At 28.2% G+C, this 19,321-nt stretch overlaps 2 protein-coding genes across 4 annotated transcripts in view; both read right to left on the bottom strand.

Annotated features, from left to right (window-relative positions):
• Window positions 1–295: 295 nt before the first annotated feature.
• LOC100162672 (cell division cycle protein 23 homolog) lies at window positions 296–7,418 on the bottom strand. Of its 2 annotated transcripts, XM_001950262.5 has the most exons (9): window positions 7,092–7,414; window positions 6,307–6,474; window positions 5,598–6,240; window positions 5,307–5,511; window positions 5,057–5,236; window positions 4,434–4,598; window positions 3,645–3,888; window positions 602–854; window positions 296–539 (listed from the first exon to the last, which is right to left on the bottom strand). In XM_001950262.5, the coding sequence occupies exons 1-9, from the start codon at window positions 7,208–7,210 to the stop codon at window positions 423–425; spliced, it is 2,094 nt and encodes a 697-aa protein (XP_001950297.1). In that variant the 5' UTR covers window positions 7,211–7,414; the 3' UTR covers window positions 296–422. The 2 variants fall into 2 exon arrangements, with proteins under 2 accessions (XP_001950297.1, XP_029344329.1); XM_029488469.1 differs by lacking the exon at window positions 296–539 and having other exon boundaries at window positions 771–882; window positions 7,092–7,418.
• Window positions 7,419–11,390: 3,972 nt separating this feature from the next.
• LOC100166781 (NEDD4-binding protein 1) overlaps window positions 11,391–19,321 on the bottom strand; it is an 11,495-nt gene continuing 3,564 nt past the window's right edge. Inside the window, exons 2-5 of one of the 2 annotated variants that reach the window (XM_008189512.3) lie at window positions 13,494–14,387; window positions 13,045–13,266; window positions 12,194–12,301; window positions 11,391–11,936 (exon numbers count right to left, since the gene is read on the bottom strand). In XM_008189512.3, the coding sequence (XP_008187734.1) occupies window positions 11,828–11,936; window positions 12,194–12,301; window positions 13,045–13,266; window positions 13,494–14,383 (1,329 nt within the window). In that variant the 5' untranslated portion in view covers window positions 14,384–14,387 and the 3' untranslated portion in view covers window positions 11,391–11,827. Of the gene's footprint in view, window positions 11,937–12,193; window positions 12,302–13,044; window positions 13,267–13,493; window positions 14,398–19,321 lie in introns of both variants that reach the window. The other variant, XM_001950194.5, reaches the window with a different exon arrangement.

Consider the following 19,321-nt stretch of genomic DNA (forward strand, 5'->3'; position numbering starts at 1 on the left):
TTTAACTAGTTAAGTTAAAAGTTATCAAAAAAGTAACTTTTAACTTTTTAACTAGTTACTGCCCTGCTTTGATAATATACATACCTATAGGAAATATGCATGGATTGTATACTGTTCCATAATAGAGTAGTGATTGCGGCTAGGCTAGCCGGGCTAGCCGCAAAAGCTTATTGTAACTTAGAAACTGTACTTTAGGTCATGTATTAGTAAGACGGATTTATCATATTTAGTAAGAGTTGATACCGTACGTCTTTTTAAACAGTATATCTTACTACACAAAAAAAAAATGTATAACTAATATTCAGACAATATTATTTTAAAAATAAATTACAAAAATACAAATATTTAAATACCTATCTAATTCAACTGATTAAGTTTGATCTTAAATTTAGAATTTTGTTTGAACTTTGTTAAGTCAGGTATTAAAGCGCAAACAAAAATCTGCGTGCTTTAATGGCACCAGGTGTTGAGGCGAGAGAGCTATCGGATCCGGCTCTAGCTTCAATCTCAGCTAATAGAGCAGTAACATGCTCTGTCACCTAGAAATTTAAAATAAATACAATATATTATATTACGTAATAAATAATTATATTTTATTTACTCCTAAGGATTGACAAGCATTTGTCTCCGTCTCCTTCCACAAATCACGACATTTTCCAGCCAAAGAAATAGCTCGATCATAATAATGTAGATCCATATAATAATGTCCCAAGTACAAATATATTTTGCTTAATATCAAGTTCAATTCAATAGTAGTTCTATTCCTAATTCCAATTTTCAAAGCTCTTCTATTCATCATATTAAAATGTTCACGGGTTAATTCATTACTGCAATCGCCATATTTATCATAAAATCTATGAAAATTAAATAAATATTATACACCTAGAAAAATATATAATATTTAATATTTATAGTTAATTTTTTAATTTACAATAATGATAGTTTTATTTTAACATAATATACAACAAATTCATTCAAAAATTTCAATTTTTAAATGTTTGTTACTGCTGATTGCTTGCAAAAGAAAATGTGGTCACTGAGTTACCAAAATGTAATAGATAATTTTTATATATATATTTTTAGATTCTGAGTGAAACAATGAATGTATTGATTTTACAATGATGTGTGTTTTAGATTCTGAGTGAAACGATGAATGTATTGATTTTACAATGATGTGTGTTTTTTTTTTATTTTTTTTTTTTTATTTATTTTTTTTTTTGTCTGTGTACACGATAAGTAGTCGAAATAATGCTTCGATTTTCGACTTCAGTATCTCGTTCGATGGGAAAGTGAATATCGTTGGTGCATTGGGGAGGTCAAAATTTAAATTTCCCAGTGGTTTTCAAAAGCGCCGGGAAAAACAAAAGAAAAATTAAGGAAAAACGGGAATTTTTACGCAAAATCGATTTTTCACAAAATTGAATTTGGTTTTTGGTGTAACTTTAAAAAAAATTACCGTAGATACATGAAATTTTGACTGATTGTTTATCTTAGCATCTTCTATACACCATAACATTTTCAAAATATTTTGATGTATTTTGAGCTCTTTACGGACATTTTTATTTTCCATTTTTTTTTAGTTTTTTTTCTAAAAATATCAATAAAATTTTATTTGTTGGATAAAAAAGCTTGAAAATTTAATAGAAGGCTCCTAGTATATTGTTTCAAAGGCAGATGAAAAATATTAAAAATCGTTAGTCACAGTTTTTTTTTTTAAGCATTTAAAGTTCAAAAAATGACAAAATATGGAAAAATCACGAAAATTTGCAAATTATTTCGAGTTATAAATTCATAAAAATTTTTCTTTTTAAATCTAAGATTTTAAAATGTAATACAAGATTCCTTATAGGATAATCTACCTTTACCAAAAAAAAAATGTCTATAAGAAACTCAAATTAATTTTTATGGGCGTTTGGAAATTCATATTTTACAACATTTGGATATTCACTCGATTTCTCAGCGTAGCGATTTTCTTATTTTGTTGTAATATAAAAAACAAATGACTGTAGTTACTTGAAAATTTCACTAAATGTTTATATTAGCATTTTCTATATACGATAAATTTTTGAAAATGCTTGACTCTTTTTGAGCTGTTTACGGACATTGTCAGTTTTCATTTTTTTAAATTTTTTTTTCTATATATATCAATGAAGTTTTATCTGTTGGGCCAAAAAGTGTAAAAATGTAATACAATGCTCCTGATATATTGTTATAATAGCAGTTGAAAAATATTAAAAATACATAGGCACAATTTTTTTTATAAGCATTTAAAGATCGAATTTCGACAAAATTTATCAAATTTAAAATTGAATAATTATTTCGTTGTTAAAAATCTATAAAATGTTCAACTTTTATGTCTAAGGATTGAAAATTTAAAACATGATTCCACGTAAGTAGTTAATTCTGTTACCAAAAAAATCTAAAAAATACATAATAACAGTTTATTTTTATAGTCATTTTAAGCTCAAATTTGGACGAAATTACATATTAAAAAACCTGAAATAACTGTTTTAGTTGTTTTGTTGTGATTGTATAATATTATTTGTGGGTATTTGAAACCTTTAAAGTATACATTTATAAATCTATGATAGTACCACGGTTTATTGTTGATGTATGACGCGTTGCCTAATGGATATTGTGATATGAATAATTTGGAATTTATTATAGATACCTATTACAATTCAATTTTTTTTTTTTAATACCATAGATAAGTATATATATGTCTAACACCTAGACTGATATACCGTCTCCACTCAGAATCGTTTTTCTTATACAGTGATATTATATCATTGAATTCAAATTTGATACTATCCATTATACAGTGACCCACTTGTAACCTAATGTACAGCAGAGCGACATCCACTTACCCACCTTTTTTTTTTTTTTTAGCTCACTATAAGCTTATTGTGGTAAAAAACTAAAAAGTATACTTCATTTTATATTTGAATAAAAATTTTCACCATATTCCTTATAATAATACTTCCATATAAAAATGCTTAAATGCTTCTTCTGATTTTATCACAATTACAGTGGTCGTCGCTTAAAGTAATCACTTTGGTACTGGACAAAACGGATAACATAAACCGACAGATAATACTAAACAAAAATGAAAGTATGTACGTATACAGTGCAGTACCTATCTTACTGTATAATTTGTTATCAGTCTCCATTCTAATTATTCTATTCTGTGATTATAATAAGCGGTAACCACTGAAAAATTAATAATTTATTATGTAATTTATCATGATGTGCGCGCAATTATTTACAATTTAATATCTATGGTGCATACTAAATATTGTTATATTGTAATTATATGTTAACACCAAAACATTATGTTATTATTATAAATATTGTTTGTGTATTTTATAGTGGTTATACCCCTACTTCCTAATTAATATTTCATTGCACACTTATAAAATTAGATCTTAGGATGGCCGTTACTTGAAAGTATTTCTGGGACTGTCACTGAACACGATGAAAGTATGACGTGAACACTAGACAATATCTAGTATTACAACCAAATTGTATCAATATCTTAGATTAAAATATAATTAGAATGGTATGATACAATAAAATTGTAAACATATTTAATTAATACAACACACAAGCTTAAGCATATAGTAAACAAATTATGAGTAACATACTTTGCGAGTTTTAGCATTATTGTTCCATCAGTATCGTAAAATAAGGCTTTATAGAAGCAAGCCATTGATTCAAAAATGCGATCAGCACGATCAAACATGTCTCCTAAAGATACTAGCATACGATAATCTCTAGGCCTTAAGTCACGTGCATGTGTAAAATAGAACAATGCATAATTCGGCAACTTCACTAGTTCGTAAATTTGACCTAGACCATACCAAGCTCTGTAATCTCTTATATTTATTTCTGTGAACATAAATAATTTGAATTATTATTATTACAATTAGGAACAATTAAGTGAAACATTAAGTAATAACTGGCAAATATCCATTGGTTAAATAAATTTAATGCTTTATTTTAAGCTTATCCCATCATCCAAAAAATATTTTAATCATGAAAATTGAAATCTTATTATTTTTGAACAAGTTTTTTATGCAAATAATTATATTAAAACCACAATTTTTATTGTTGTTTTATACTTATTTCTCATTAATATTATATCAATTGCTTAATACAGTATAAAATAATATAGTATTTTATTTCATCAAAAATATTTAAGTAAATTAATAAACAATAAAAACAAAATTACTAAAACTAGTACAAGTGTTTAAGATGATTTATTGCCTTATGTGCTTATATTATTTGTATTATATATTCACGCCTATTGTTTACAAAATAAATCCACAGATACTCTAAAAGACATTTTGTAAAACAGTATTTTTGAATAATCTAACAAGAAACATTGTTTTCATAATTACTTTATCATTGATAATATTGACAAGATAACTTACTTAAAGCTTGTCGATATGAGATGATGGCAGCATAAGAGTTTTTCATTTCAATGTACTCATGCCCCAGTAAAGTCCAAGCAGTTACATTAAATGGATTAATTCTCACAGCTTTTTTAAAATATAAAACTGATTTGGCATGATCACATTTTAAGCTATACATATTCCCTAAAAACCAATTTATAAATTAATATTATGTTTTCAAAATGGTATTGTTAAAAAAATATAATTTTTAGTAGTGCACACATTTAAAAGCAATATAATAATACAAAATGAATACCTATTTAAATGTATAAATTAAAGATTAAATGTATAAAAATGTATTGAATTAATACATATATTTTATGAAGTACATGAAATCAGCTTTCCCGTTTTCTAGTGATTTTTAATATTTACATTGAGATAACTACATAATTATAATTAAAATCATTAAAATTGTTGAATAGCATTATATTATATTAATTGTTACCACATATAGGAGAAAATAAACATTTTCATATGGGATTAACTAAAAGCCTCCTTTAATATATTTTACATTACAAATGTAATTCACTTCATTATAATTAAACAACAGATGATTTTAAATTTTGCTTTAAATTCCATACACTATTATTAATATATATTACCAAGGACACATAATGTTTCTTGACGGTAACGGTCGATAGAGGCTACATATTTGGATAATACTACGAGTTCATCAGGACTAGTACAAACATACATAAGATTTGATAATAGATCTAAATTATCTATCCTGAATGGATCCATTTCCATAACAGTTTTAAATGATACTATTGCAGTTGCAATTTCTGTAAAAAATTGAAACTTGTTGTTTAAAGTTAATTGATGTATTAATATTAGTTATCAATTAATATTCACCGCGCTTGTTATGATGGGCAATAGCTAATTGAGCTTGCATATACGGCCAATCTTGAAAAACAGTATGGCCCATCTTCCAAATATCATTGTATATATTTAGTGCTCGGTCAGTTATTTGAAAATCAACATACATATGTGCAATAAAAAGTAGATGCATCCAATGATGTTCTTTGCTTTCATTGAGTCGTACGTTCAAAGCATCAAGCTGAAAAATTAATAATCATAATAAATAATTGAACAAACTGTTGTAACTGGTATAATTAATTATAATAAAATATTTTTAGTAATCACCATATGTAAGTCTTTAACTAGTGTTGATAGCTCTATCCACGCACCCCAATAACATGGCTGAATTTGTATTGCTCTGACCAATATATCTACAGCTTCATCACATCGATCTATTCTTTTTAACATAACAGCTGTAAGCCATAACAAATATGGGTCTTCTCGTTTAATTCTAACATCTTTGTGATCACCAGATGACATACTATTTTCAGATTGAGCTGCTAATGCTGTAACTTTGACTTTTTTAGCGGTGTTGTTGCGTTTGGTCATCTTGGTTTTTTTTCCTAAGGTAGTTGTGGTAGCTTTTTCAATTCTTAAACTACGTGGTCGCCTACTGCATCGTCTTCCTTTAGGAGTGGAATCAACTTCTTGTATAGAATGTTTTCGATTAACAGTGTTAAGATCAGATGCCTCTTGAAGTTGTGGTTCATCTTCAGATTCTTCATCAGAATCATCTTCACTGCCATATACATTCAGTATTAATAGTTCATCCAATAGTTCCATATATGCTCGCATATTTATTGGTTTAAACGAATCAAATAAATTAGTCCGCTCATAAATACATTCATTATGCATACTTAAATATCTAGCCATATAATGCAAAAACATAGATTTGCTGTTATTTGTATATTTTGCTATGTGTGCACAGCTAAAAATATAATATTTAAAAATATATTAAAATCAATTTACATGTTATATAGATATTTAAAATTACCTGGGATAATCTTCCAGATCATAATATGCACGTGCCTTAAAATACACCAAATAATCTTCTAAGTTGGTGAAAGCTGGTTCTAACTCGAAACGTATAAATTCATTATTTTCATTTTCAAATTCAAAATATGGAGGTATATTTTTTAAAGTCATCATCAATTCTGAAAGACTGTAAAAAATAATCAAATTATTTTATATTATTATTATGATAGGTAAAGCAAAGCAAAAAAAAAAAACCAGCAACCGTTTTATTATTTGATAAACGGAAAAAAAAACTAAGAATAACATAATTATTGTTAATTTAAAAGATAGGTATATTAACATGACCACATCAGAATTGGCAGAATGATAGGGAACATAATATGTTAAGGTGCACATTTTTTCAGACATCAAAAATGAATACGTTTGGGTACCTACATCATATTTTTAAAATAATACCATGTCTTGGAACCAATACATTTAGGTACACATTTTTTCCTATTTTTATTCTATGTCTCAACGTTGTGTCTATATTTTGTACCCAACGTGTTGGCTGTTAGGTCTATATACCTAAACGTTTAGCACCAAAATAATACGGCCAAATGAGGAGAGGGGGAATTGCCCCCACATTTTGGCTACGCCACTGCAAACATTTATAACGTAAAACGATAATGTAATGTCACACCATTGATTGTATTTATAATCAATGGTTATAAAATATATGAGGAACAACAAAATATTTTTGAAGAAATATAGTTATTTACAATATATAATATGGTATCAAGTCCTCTAAAAAAGAGTACTTACAATTTTGTACTTTGGTGCAAACATCTGTCCCTGGATTCTTGTAAAGCATAAATAAGTTCAGCTTTTATGAGCAACGGATCTTTGAAGAACTTCAAATAAGGTAGGTATATATTGGCCATGATGCAGATCAGGGTATCAGACAAAATATTTAAATTATTTACAAATTTAAATGTTATGTTATATACAATCGTTTACTTTACACTTTACACTACCTACATAATAAAATTGTAACATTTATAATATTTATAACTATAGGTATTTCGTATATTTCGGGCCCGCGTAAAAACGCGTAAGAATCTGTATTCACTATTCAGGAATCCTTAATCATGATTAGCGTGCTCTTTTATCATGGCTGTGATAACTGATAATAATCTAGCCGGGCTTATCACAAAATAAAAATTCTGCATGGCTTAAATCACGGACTAAGATAAGGTATATCTTAGTCTGTGATTCCCATTGTACAATAATATGTTGAAAACGCATTCAATATACTTATGAATAAGATGATACAATAGTACTTATTGTATGTTGTGGTAACACTGAAAGTACACCTACTCCGCTTCAATTCGTCTTACGAACGCGAATTGTAGCGGAGTAGGTGACGAGCGTCTAGAGACGGCCCCCTCGGAGCAGTTTCTCTTATCACAAAACCGCTATCAGTGAGCGCCAAATTAAATTCAAATTATTTGAAAAATGTACAATATTAATTTATTATTGAAAATGTAAAATATATTGTATTTAAACAATAAAACGATTATTAATAATTATGTTCAATAATAATAATAATTCAATAATATTGTTAACACTTGTAAATATATTATTTAATTTGATTAAAAATTATTTTTGTATTCTAAAGCTTTTAAAACACATTAAAGTCATGGAATTATTCCTAATAATAGATGAATATAATTTTTATTAAGCCATTCATTAACAAATTCTAATTTTTATACTTATCCATTTAAACATAATCTATATGAAAGAAATTTATTTATTTCATTTTTGTATATTTTGTCTATTATTACCTAAAATACTTATGTACTGTAATATACACAGTATTTATTTAATGCAGGTAAAACCTTTTTCAACTGTTATCTGTATTAATTTTTATTTCCTGTGGACATTTTCTTACTTATTAATGTAACACTTTCTGTATGAATACCTTGTAGCATGGACATTGTTTCTTAAATATTATAGTAAATTGTTTTTTTGTATTTTATATTTTTAAATATTTTAACACATTGTTCTTTGATATATTTTTTAATTATGTATTTTGAATGTGCATAATGGACGCACCAGCTCCGATTGCCATTTTTTTTCGTTATTCATTATTCCTCGGTCCAAAGACATTTTTTTTTTTTTTTTAAAATATATATATGCTTATAAAATATAAAATGAAAAAACAATAATATACAGAGGAGTAAAATTTATTAAAAATAAAACTGTAACTACTAGGAAGTATTATTATCACCGCTCTGGAGTATTTAATAGTAAAAGTATGGGAAAACGTTCCTTAAAAATTACTGGATCGTGTAAAATAAGTAAGTGATATTATAACAAAGTGTAAAAATAGATCAATTTATTTCCTTAATAACAGATCATACAGACATCTTTAGACATTAAATGTTTTGTTTTTCTCATTGGACTATTAGATCAATGCTGTCCTTCATTTATTCGAACAGTAGTTACAGATAATAGCGTTAACGTCACTTATTGTAAAACACATCATGGACATCAGAATGATATCAAATTTCTCCCAATCCCTTCTTCTGTTCAGAAAACAATTGCTGGTAACTGTAACATTTTATTTACATTTTACTTTAATATCTACTATTTATCCGTAACTTATTCATGTTCATTACCAGATAAAATTAAAAATGGAGTAACTCCTAATGCCATTATTGATCAAATCCGTGACAATTTTGATAACAAAATTGAAAAAAAAAACATCATAACTACGAAAGATGTTTACAACATTTCCACTAAGTTTGTATTACTTCACAAGTATAAATTACATGATATTAATGGTCTAAGTGTGGACCTTCAAGTAAAACGATTTGCCAATAGTTCTTCAAATCCAATTGTTTTTTATAAAACACAAGGAACAGAATATCCACCATTAGACTTAGATGATTTTATGTAATAATACTCACTGAAACTCAAAAAGCTGTTTGCATAAATTTAGTAATGGGGAAATTGTGTATTGATTCTATACATGGTACCAATCAATAAAATTTTAATTTAACTACAATTGTAGTGATTGATGAATTTGGAGAAGGATACCCTGCTGCATTTTGTATAAGCACAAAAATTGACGAAGTACATATGAAAGTTTTCTTTTCAAAAATTAAGGAGGTAATGGGCTGCCTCACTCCAAATGTATTCATGAGTGATGATGCGCCAGCATTTTGGAACGCATGGATTAACATAATGTGGCCTATTCCTCAACATCGTTTGTTGTGTAAGTGGCATATTGACGATAACTGGCGCAAGAATCTAAAAAAAATTTCTGGTTCTCAAAATGTAAAAGCTTACGTTTATAAAACTCTTCGTGAATTACTTGAAGAACCAAATGAAACTCAGTTTGAAGAACTTTTAACTTCTTTTCTTTGTAAATTAGAAGAGGAACCAGCATTGCATAATTTTAAAACATACTTTGAGCGTACATATGTACATCGGAAAAAGTTATAATATAATACTAAAGTATTTTTAGAAATTTGGTAATATCGGTATATTTCTTAAAATATTTACTAATCATATACTTTTATCAATTTTTGTCATACGTTTAAGTGGCATCAAATTTTTTTTTTTTGTCAGTTCTTTCTGTTATAACCTGTATATTTATAATATATTGGTGATCTCGTGCACTTCGTTGAACTAGTTCAATGAAAATTGGCAAAATATAATAATACAAATAAACAAACATGCCCGATTAACCAATAGCAACCAATATATTATACACCAGAGGATTTTCCTAAAATTTTCTTTCATATAAACCTTCTCTGTGGAATATTCTTTCATTTAAAAAAAATCATGAAGATCTGATAAGTAGTTCCAGAGTTTAGCCTGTACAGAGATTTTCATTTCACATGTTTATAGCTTTATATATAATATTTTAATTTATATTTTTAAAGTAAAGCAAATAATTTTTTTTTATTATTATTATTATTATAATAGCTTAAAAACCCATGGCAACCATTTATAAACAAAAATTTCCATCGGAAATCTCAAAATTCCCGTTTGAGCACCCCCCTGGGTTGGTCCTCTCCCTTTTTAAATTAGCCTTTCATTTAAATTGGACCAAATTACTCACAGAGTAAAAAATTTCATCAAAATCGGTCCAGTAGTTTTGGAGTTCACTCGGACAAACATTGTGACACAAGATTTTTATATACCGTTTGTCCCAAAAAGCAGGGGCCACTTTACCACTCATTACCATGTAGATATTTTTCAATTCTGTTTGCGGGACATTAAACTTGACTAATGGATCGTAAATTTCTATGACTTACAATGTTTTTAACTCATGTATCTTGCGCATGCTCAATAAAACTTACATTTCTTAAATGGCAACCCGTAATTTGAATATAATATTCGGGTTCATCGAATTTTTTCAAGCCATTTTGATGTATCAACTTGTGTCATGAACACAAAATTGACTAAACTAGAGCTAAGTAGAATTTAAAAAATTAAAAATTAAATTAAATTAACTTTTTTTTCTAACTGTAGGTACATACTTATTTTTTTCTTCTAAACACCACGAAACAAACAATCAAAATTATTATTATTAAACTAATTAACTATTTACTATTTATGAATTATTATCTTATTTTAATATTACACATTATGAAATAACATAGTTTAAACATGTATTTTCAAGAAACAAAATTTCTATGTTATTTTTTTTAACATTACTATACATTTTTATTTACTGTTTAATTTACAGAAACTACAAACATAAACTATTAAATAAACTGTTCGAAAGTCCCTCCGGCGTGTAAAGTGCATGCCTCAAATTGACGTAAACATTCACGAGTAGTTGCTGCCAGTATTTGGTTTTCGTTTAGGAGGTAACATGCGTGTGTAATTTTATTCTTTAAATCTTAGATGTTGTTTGGAGGTTCAGCATACACAACATTTTTCAAGTGTCCCCACAAAAAAAAATAAAGTGGCCCTTGCTTTTTGGGACACTCGGTATACAAGATTATATATTAAATTAAATTTTAATATATATTAAATAATATAGAAGATTTATTTTTAGCAATAATTAGTTCAACAGTCTGTCTTGACTTCAGAAACCTTATTCTACGTAGAGAATGATTTATTATTAAATTTAAATTTAATACATATTCATTTTTTAGTTTTTACATGTATTTGACTGCTTTCTAAAATTGTAAATTGTAATTTATTAGGTATAAATAAAACTTTTCAATGTAATGAATAATGTATTTTAATTATTATTGTAATTATGTTAGTTTTATTGAACAGTAAACTAAACCACATTATTTTACATTTTTTTTTCTTATGTAATTAACAAAATATTATTTTTATACCTACCTACTTAAAAAGAAAATTTATCAGTCTTAAATGTTTTAAATATACATTATAAATGTTTCTCACATTAAATTTGAAATAGATATGAATAATGAAAAAAAAAATACATGGATAATTAAATCTCCTTTTCATTTGTAATTAAAATATTACTTTGTTGAAGTATATTTAAACAGTTAGACAGTATAAATTTATTCTGGAAAACACAAAATATCTGAAAGAGACCGGATAGTTGATCTTCGATTGTATTGGTCTTCTGGAACAATTATTTCATCCCTGACAAATGTGACCATTACTTGTCTACAAACGATAAAATAAATGAGTTAATTATTATTGTACACTAATACATTTATGAAAAATATATGCAATTGTATTTTCTTACTAAGGATAATTTAATTAACATATTGAAAATAAGTTATTTATTCATCTAATTATGTTAAAATTATTATTATTAAACAAAAATTGTTAATTAAATGTTTATTTTTACATTTTATATTGGGTGAAACACATTTTATATTTAAGCACTGGGTATAAAACATAAATTATAATTATTTTACCTATTTTCAATGATCTCTTTGAATGCTTCACTTTCTTCATATAAATCTCGATAGTTGTCATTTGAAACAACCACTCCGTCACATTTATGGGCGTAGTTGAGGATAATTCTATGAAATAATAATAATAATAATAAAAAAAGAGATTGTGAATGTAATTTTTAAAACAATTTAGTGTAGTTAATCAGTTATATATTCATATATCATATTATGCAATAACTATTATTTTTTAAATCTAAATTTGTCAAAATACAAATTCATATAGACACTGGACTAGATTATAGAGGAATCTGTGTGGTGTCTTATCCCTTTCCCCACCAACTAGTAATATTTCATAATAAGTCAGCAATTTATTAAAAACAAAGTTGGCTGTCAACAAAAGTCTCAATGGAAAATGTAGCAAAGCAAATGATGAAAAAATTTGTCAATCCAGTAATTGATTAGAGTAATAACTAAATTATATAAAACGCATATTAGAGATGATAATCAAGGTATCAATGACATGATTGATTCAGCTGAACAGTTTTCTACTAGATACTTCAATATTGATGCAAAATCTGATTTTTTAAAACATCATACGATACATATACCTAATATTACCTAATTAATTTTAGACACATTAATAAATAAATTATTAGACAGTCATTCTAAGTGCATGCAAACTATTTAACCCTTATTTGATATTTTTAAATTATCTAAATCTGATAAAGATAAAAAAATGCTGTCGACACAGTTCTTGTTAAAAAGGTAGTTTCTTTGTTTGCATAGACAAGTGATATGGGCCATATAATTGATCGACCTAGAATCAGTTGGAGTTGAGCTAAATCTAATAAGTTTGCTAATCATTAAATTACCGGTCATCATGACATGTCATCCTTGTATTTTGGACTTTTCGGCTAGGTGTAAAACAAATTTGCCCTTTTTTAACTAAATTATTTAAGATGGTGTTCGATTCAGACCCAGGTGGTCCCTGTCGATGTTGTGGAATGAATGCTATCACATCATTATGTCCTAGATCAGTGAAAAATTTTATACACAATTCAATGCCTTTTCCTGAAAACGTTCCTGAACCATGTCTAAAAACAAATCAATTTTATGATTTAATATTTTTACGATAATCAAAAACTTAAAAGTTGAATAATACATTTTCATAATGTAAAAAACTGTAAATTATATGTAAATATAAAATTAGAATATTTCCACGTAATTCCGTTAATATCGCATTAAAATTGTTTTTGATGTTAAGTTTTTCATAAGCTTTATTGTAATGAAATAATTTAGAATTTTAAGAAACAAAACTCACGCAAATCCAATATTTAAACCATCAATGATGATTGGTCGCAGCTTTCTATTAGTTCTAGACGTTGTACTTATTGAAGATATGTGTGGCTTAAACTTCTTAACAGGTTTTTTTTCCAACGTAATAAAATTCTGTGAGTTAGAAGAAATTTTTTGTGTATCAATAATAAATCCTCCTAAGTTGTCACCCAAAGAATTAAATTTAGTTATATTTTCTTCTGCCCATTTCCTTTTACGGTTACGTAAAGGACTATTATATGAGCTTTTAACTGTGCTTGTTGTAGGAATACCTAGACGTTCGTGCACAGATTTAAAATTATTTGGTTTTTCAATAGATTCCTGATTTGATGTATTTTCTTCATCACTATCGTCTGATATAGTAATAAGTTCAATAGATTTATTTTGAACACAAGTAGGAACATCAATAATTTGGACATCATCATCATCAACATCAAACAATATTGTATCACTTGAAAATTGTTTATGGACATTTTCATCTGTATTGCTTGTGATAGTAATATCGGTAATATCTATTATTTGATCATTATTGATGTTCAGGGCAGTATTTTTATAACTTACAGTTGGGGAGTTTTCAAATGTACTATCACCACCAGTAATATTAGTAATATCTATAATTTCATCATTTGTAATGTTTGATACTGTTACTTTGGGAGAAACCGTTTTTATACTTTCATTAAGTTCATCGGTAGAAAGTGAATTTTCATTGTTATCCTCTATTACATCAACCGCACTTGCATTTGGTTCATTAATGTTCATAGCTACCGTTTTGGATATCATTTCTTTTACAATCAAATTCTTAGAATTCTTAACAGACCGACGCATTCTTTTTAATGAATTTAGACTTTTCCTCCTATTCTTTACTTTTCCCATCATATATCTGTAAAATACTTTTAATAGTAATTAATTATACTACAACATTTTTATTTGATAAGTTATAAACATATAATTCAACACAAATATTAAAACTGTTATTTATAAAAAAAAAGATATATTATTAACTTAGTGGAAAATGTAAAACATGCGTAGTTGTCCAAACTATTTAAAAATTTTTAAATTAATGATTACTAGAGAACTTAAATAAAAATTACTCAACAGAGTTAACTAATACTTAAAATAATTATTGTTTATTACAGTGATTTTCTAATATTAAATATATTTAAACCATATTTTCTAAAAACTCTTTACTTAGATAGGTAAGTACATACAATATTATACTTTTCATATTTTAAGATAGTTTACTTATTTTTATAGTTATAATCATTGGACAATACAGAATATCACAAACCAATGATAATGTTTTTAGGTACTGAGAAGACTGGTCTAGCCGTAACATAGAATTAATAATTTAATTTAAATTTTTTTTGTATTTGTGTAACATTATCAATATTAATAATATTAGAAAGAGGTGTAAATTATTAATAAATCAAATGTATCTATTCTGTGGTATAAATATAGTATAACAATCTTACCATAGAATATAGATTTTAAAATGTATACTCATTGGCAGTGACATGCTCAGCTTTATAAAATGTGAAGGGAATCTCTATGTACAAGATATTAAAGGTTGAGTTCGCAAATGTAAACACATATATCTGTGGTTGAGTCAAAGGTTTAGTTTATACTTATAATTATACCTTAATAAATTATACACACCTAGTTTATGCATAATTAAGGACTAAAAATCCATGGGGATATGACAAATTCTTGGAGCACGTCCATGCTCAAAGGTTATACTTACCATTAATGAAAAAAAGATTTTCTCATGTACAATGAGAATTTATTATGTTATTATCAAAACTCAAAAGAAAAACTAATTATAGAAACTTAGAAACTGAATTAGATTTTTATTACAAGTGGCAATCATTTAATTGCAGAAAGCCAGGCCCATACAGAGTAAAATTAACAGTATTTGAGTTTTTAAAAATGTAATTTAGATAGTGCCACCTGTGATAGTAAAATTGAGCTTTTGTTATGATTTACTATTTTACTATGTGTGGAACTTAGATCATAACACACAATGGTTGGAGCCATGCCTCTCTCACCTGTATAAACAATTTGACACACATATAAGGGACAAGTCTCTGAATTAGATGGTGAAGTCCACATGTGTCACACATTTAGCCGTTGGTCACTGATTGATATATATTTATATATTTGTCCATAAATAAAATAAAATAAATAAATAAGTACCAATTCAAATAGATGAATAATATGCTACATCTCTCTTATCTCCAGTGTATTCATATAACTCAGAGACTCGTCGCTTATATGTGGGTCAAATTGTTTACACAGGTGAGATGGGTATGTCTCCAACCATTGTATATGATCTAGTAGACCCAGTAGAACATATTTTGGTATATCTCAAATTAATCGAGAGGTACACTCTCATTTTTAGGTTAAGTTGAAGTGTTCTGTGATAATATCACTGTATATATATGAACTATTCAGGATGATTATTTTAACATTAAACACTCATTACTTAAAAAAGTGTAATTAAAAATATAATCTGTATATATAAAAAGACTTGTCCTGGGTGATTCATCATCGCCTAGCCGGAACTGCTGAAGCTATGGATATGAAATTTTTAGTAAATGTACTTATTACCATGTATAGGCGCACTAAGAAAGGATTTTTCGAAATTCACATTTTAAAGAGGTGCTCAAACAGGGATCTTGAGGTTCACGATGGAAATTGGAAATTTTATTTTTTAAATAGTTGCCATTGGTACAGTCTACAGTAGAAATTAGTATTTTATTTATTATTGGTTTCCATTGGGTTATTTGGGCAAATCAGGTACAAGCTAGCACTAAATCAAATTATTGAACATTGCAGCAAGTTACACTCAAAAACAGTTGAACAATCATAATTTTTTTAAGTTGGAATTTGTTATGGACAACTGAGTGCACGGATTCAGCTTTGTATGAATGTTTGTGTGTAGATTAAACCGCAGGAAAGAAGACATACTAATTTAGGAATGGTTAGATTTGGTTTTTTTTTATTCATCTGATATTAGTAGTTATGTTAGGTTAGGATTTTGTATTAATTGATTATATTAATCCACCAAAGGTGGAATACAACGAACTTGGTATAACTTTGACACTTTAGAGTTAGGTCATACCTACGTACAAACAGCACGTTGTCCGCGATCTACCGTAGGTAGATTGCCAACCTGATAATATACTGCTGCGAATCAGAATTTTTATTCCGGGAAACGGAAAAGTTAAGATACATTTTGATCACCATACACCGAATATTAAATAACGAATTGTACAAAGTTCAGGTCATATAGAGTAGGTACCATTTAACGGGCAACGAAGTGCAAAAATGTATAACAGTTCATCAATCGAGAACGCTAAAACGGCTGGTCCAATTTGGCTCAAATTTTTTTAAGATGTTCGTAACTGCTAGGAGAAGGTTTTTACGAAATAAAATTTTAGGAAAATCCACCGGAAAGGTAGGAAATCTCAAATCTGTATGTCAAAAATACAACAGTGGCGCGACAGTGCATTATATTATATTGGATGATATTGGTTAATCGGGCATGTTTGTTGATTTCATATAATATAAAAATGAATCGCAGAATGTGTTGCTAAGCGCAATAATTCTACTGTACGTGTGTTGTGACTGAACTCCTCCTAAATGGTTAGACCGATTTGAATGAATTTTTTGTATGCGTTTGCTTTTATTCATCTGATTTTAGTACGGTTAGGTTAAGTTAAGATTTTGTATTAATTGATTAGGTATATAAATCCACCATAGGCAGAATACGACAAACTTGGTGTAACTTTGATACTTTAGAGTTAAATTATACACTAACGTATATACAGCACAGGGTCCGTGATCTACCGCAGGTAGATTGCCTACCTGATAATGTACTGCTGCGAATCAGAATTCTTATTCCGAGCTAGGAAAAGTTAAGATTAATTTTGAAACCATACACCGAATATTAAATAACGAATTGAACAAAGTTTGAGTCACATATAGTTGGTACACTTAATGGGCAACGAAGTGCACGGGTTCAGCTAGTTTTTAATAAAAACAATGTTTTGTAACGACTTGAAACTATGTAAAAAGCATTTATACATTTTGAAATAATGAGTTTTAAATGACAAATGAATCACTCTGTATATATAGCAACTCTTGCAACTCCACTGTTGAAGCTACCAAAACCAAACGGTACCCAAGTCTCCAACTTTATTTTAAAAGATGAAGTTCAAAGACAATGGTATACTCTATTCAGAATAAGAATGCCCTATCGACCGGAAAAAACTGGTCAACCACGCAGTCCCTCCCATTTCCACATCGATTGCTAATGATTGGCAACCAATCAGAGAGTACCTGGCACCACTCGAAGGGGCCCAACTGTTCGGGTGGCTTAGTATGCATGTGAAAAAGTAGGCATTCTTATTCTGAATACAGTATAGACTGGCAGCAAGTTTTTAAGCACCTGGTGACAATCATATAAAACTGCATTGCTGCCAAACGAAGTATAAAAAAGCTGCAAGACAGTGTTGTTAAATCTATCCTATTGTTCGGCGCACCGATCTTGGTAGACAGGATAGGTCATCTAGGGAAGGAAGCACTCCTGTAAGTGCAGCAGGACACGACGCTGAGGCCTGAGGATCACATGCATTAATCAAATGGTCATAATTTGTCAAAATGAGTCTACAGATACACTAGTGATAGCGTCCCTGTCACCAGTGGACTTGCTGACTGTAGCACGAAAAAATACATACAACGAGAAGATGCGCACATTAGACATGCGCAATGTAAAAGCGAGAGCAGTGAAAACCATATACATCAAATGGCAAGCGAAAAAGGAATCTATATTGTCAGGTCTATAGACAGTGGGCACACACCAACTGATAAATAACATAAAGAAATAGATGAACAGAGGTCATGGTGAAGTCCCCTTTCAGTTAACACAAGCCCTGACCGGCCATGGTTGTTTTCCAGCTTATTTATTATTTATGCAGGTTTGGAAAACTGCAGTCTTCCGCCTCCTGGTACTGCGAACTGGTAATGTGAATTATTCAAATATTTCTATCATAAATAATTCGAATATCAGTATTCGATACTACAATACAATACGTAAATTATTCGTTTAAGTTTTCGCGCAACACAAAACGTTTAATAATAATATTATATAATATTTTTTTTTGGTTTGTAATAATTTACCAACTTAGTTAATAGTAGAATTAAATAAATAGCATAAAAGGCTTGTCGTGGAAAAACGGATAAAACGTATAAGGAATATTGTAGCATCGAATGTTCGAACTATTTACGATAGAACTATTAGAATAATTTGATTATTCAAATATAAATTACATCACTACAGTGCGAACCAGATAGATACCAAGTGCAATACACACTTTTTATCTGCGACACCTGACTCAACGGCACAACAAAAGATTCTTAGTGATTCTATGAATCAATAGCCATCGAAAAATTATTCACTCTAGATTCCATGGTGAAAATTATCCAGCGAAGAAAACTGGGAAATGATTTTCAACTTCATTCACAAGGTTATGAAAAATAGAAAGACGAAGAATTGAGAAGATAGCTACTTCCAGCATAAAATATATACTAGTCAAGACACACAATTGTTATAAGCCGAAGGCTAACATTAAGAGGATAGAGCCTTTTTTTAAATATCTTCCAACTAATGTGTCTTATAGAGTATAAAATTAAATTTCAATAAATGATGGGGCCTAGGCGCAATTTCAACTTTTGACTTGGGGGGGGGGGACTAAATATATTAAAGGCAAGCAAACCATTGCAATAAAGCATTTTAAAATTGAATGTCCTATG

This window comes from Acyrthosiphon pisum, chromosome A1 (assembly GCF_005508785.2).
Source record: "Acyrthosiphon pisum isolate AL4f chromosome A1, pea_aphid_22Mar2018_4r6ur, whole genome shotgun sequence".
NCBI classification, from domain to species: domain Eukaryota; kingdom Metazoa; phylum Arthropoda; class Insecta; order Hemiptera; family Aphididae; genus Acyrthosiphon; species Acyrthosiphon pisum.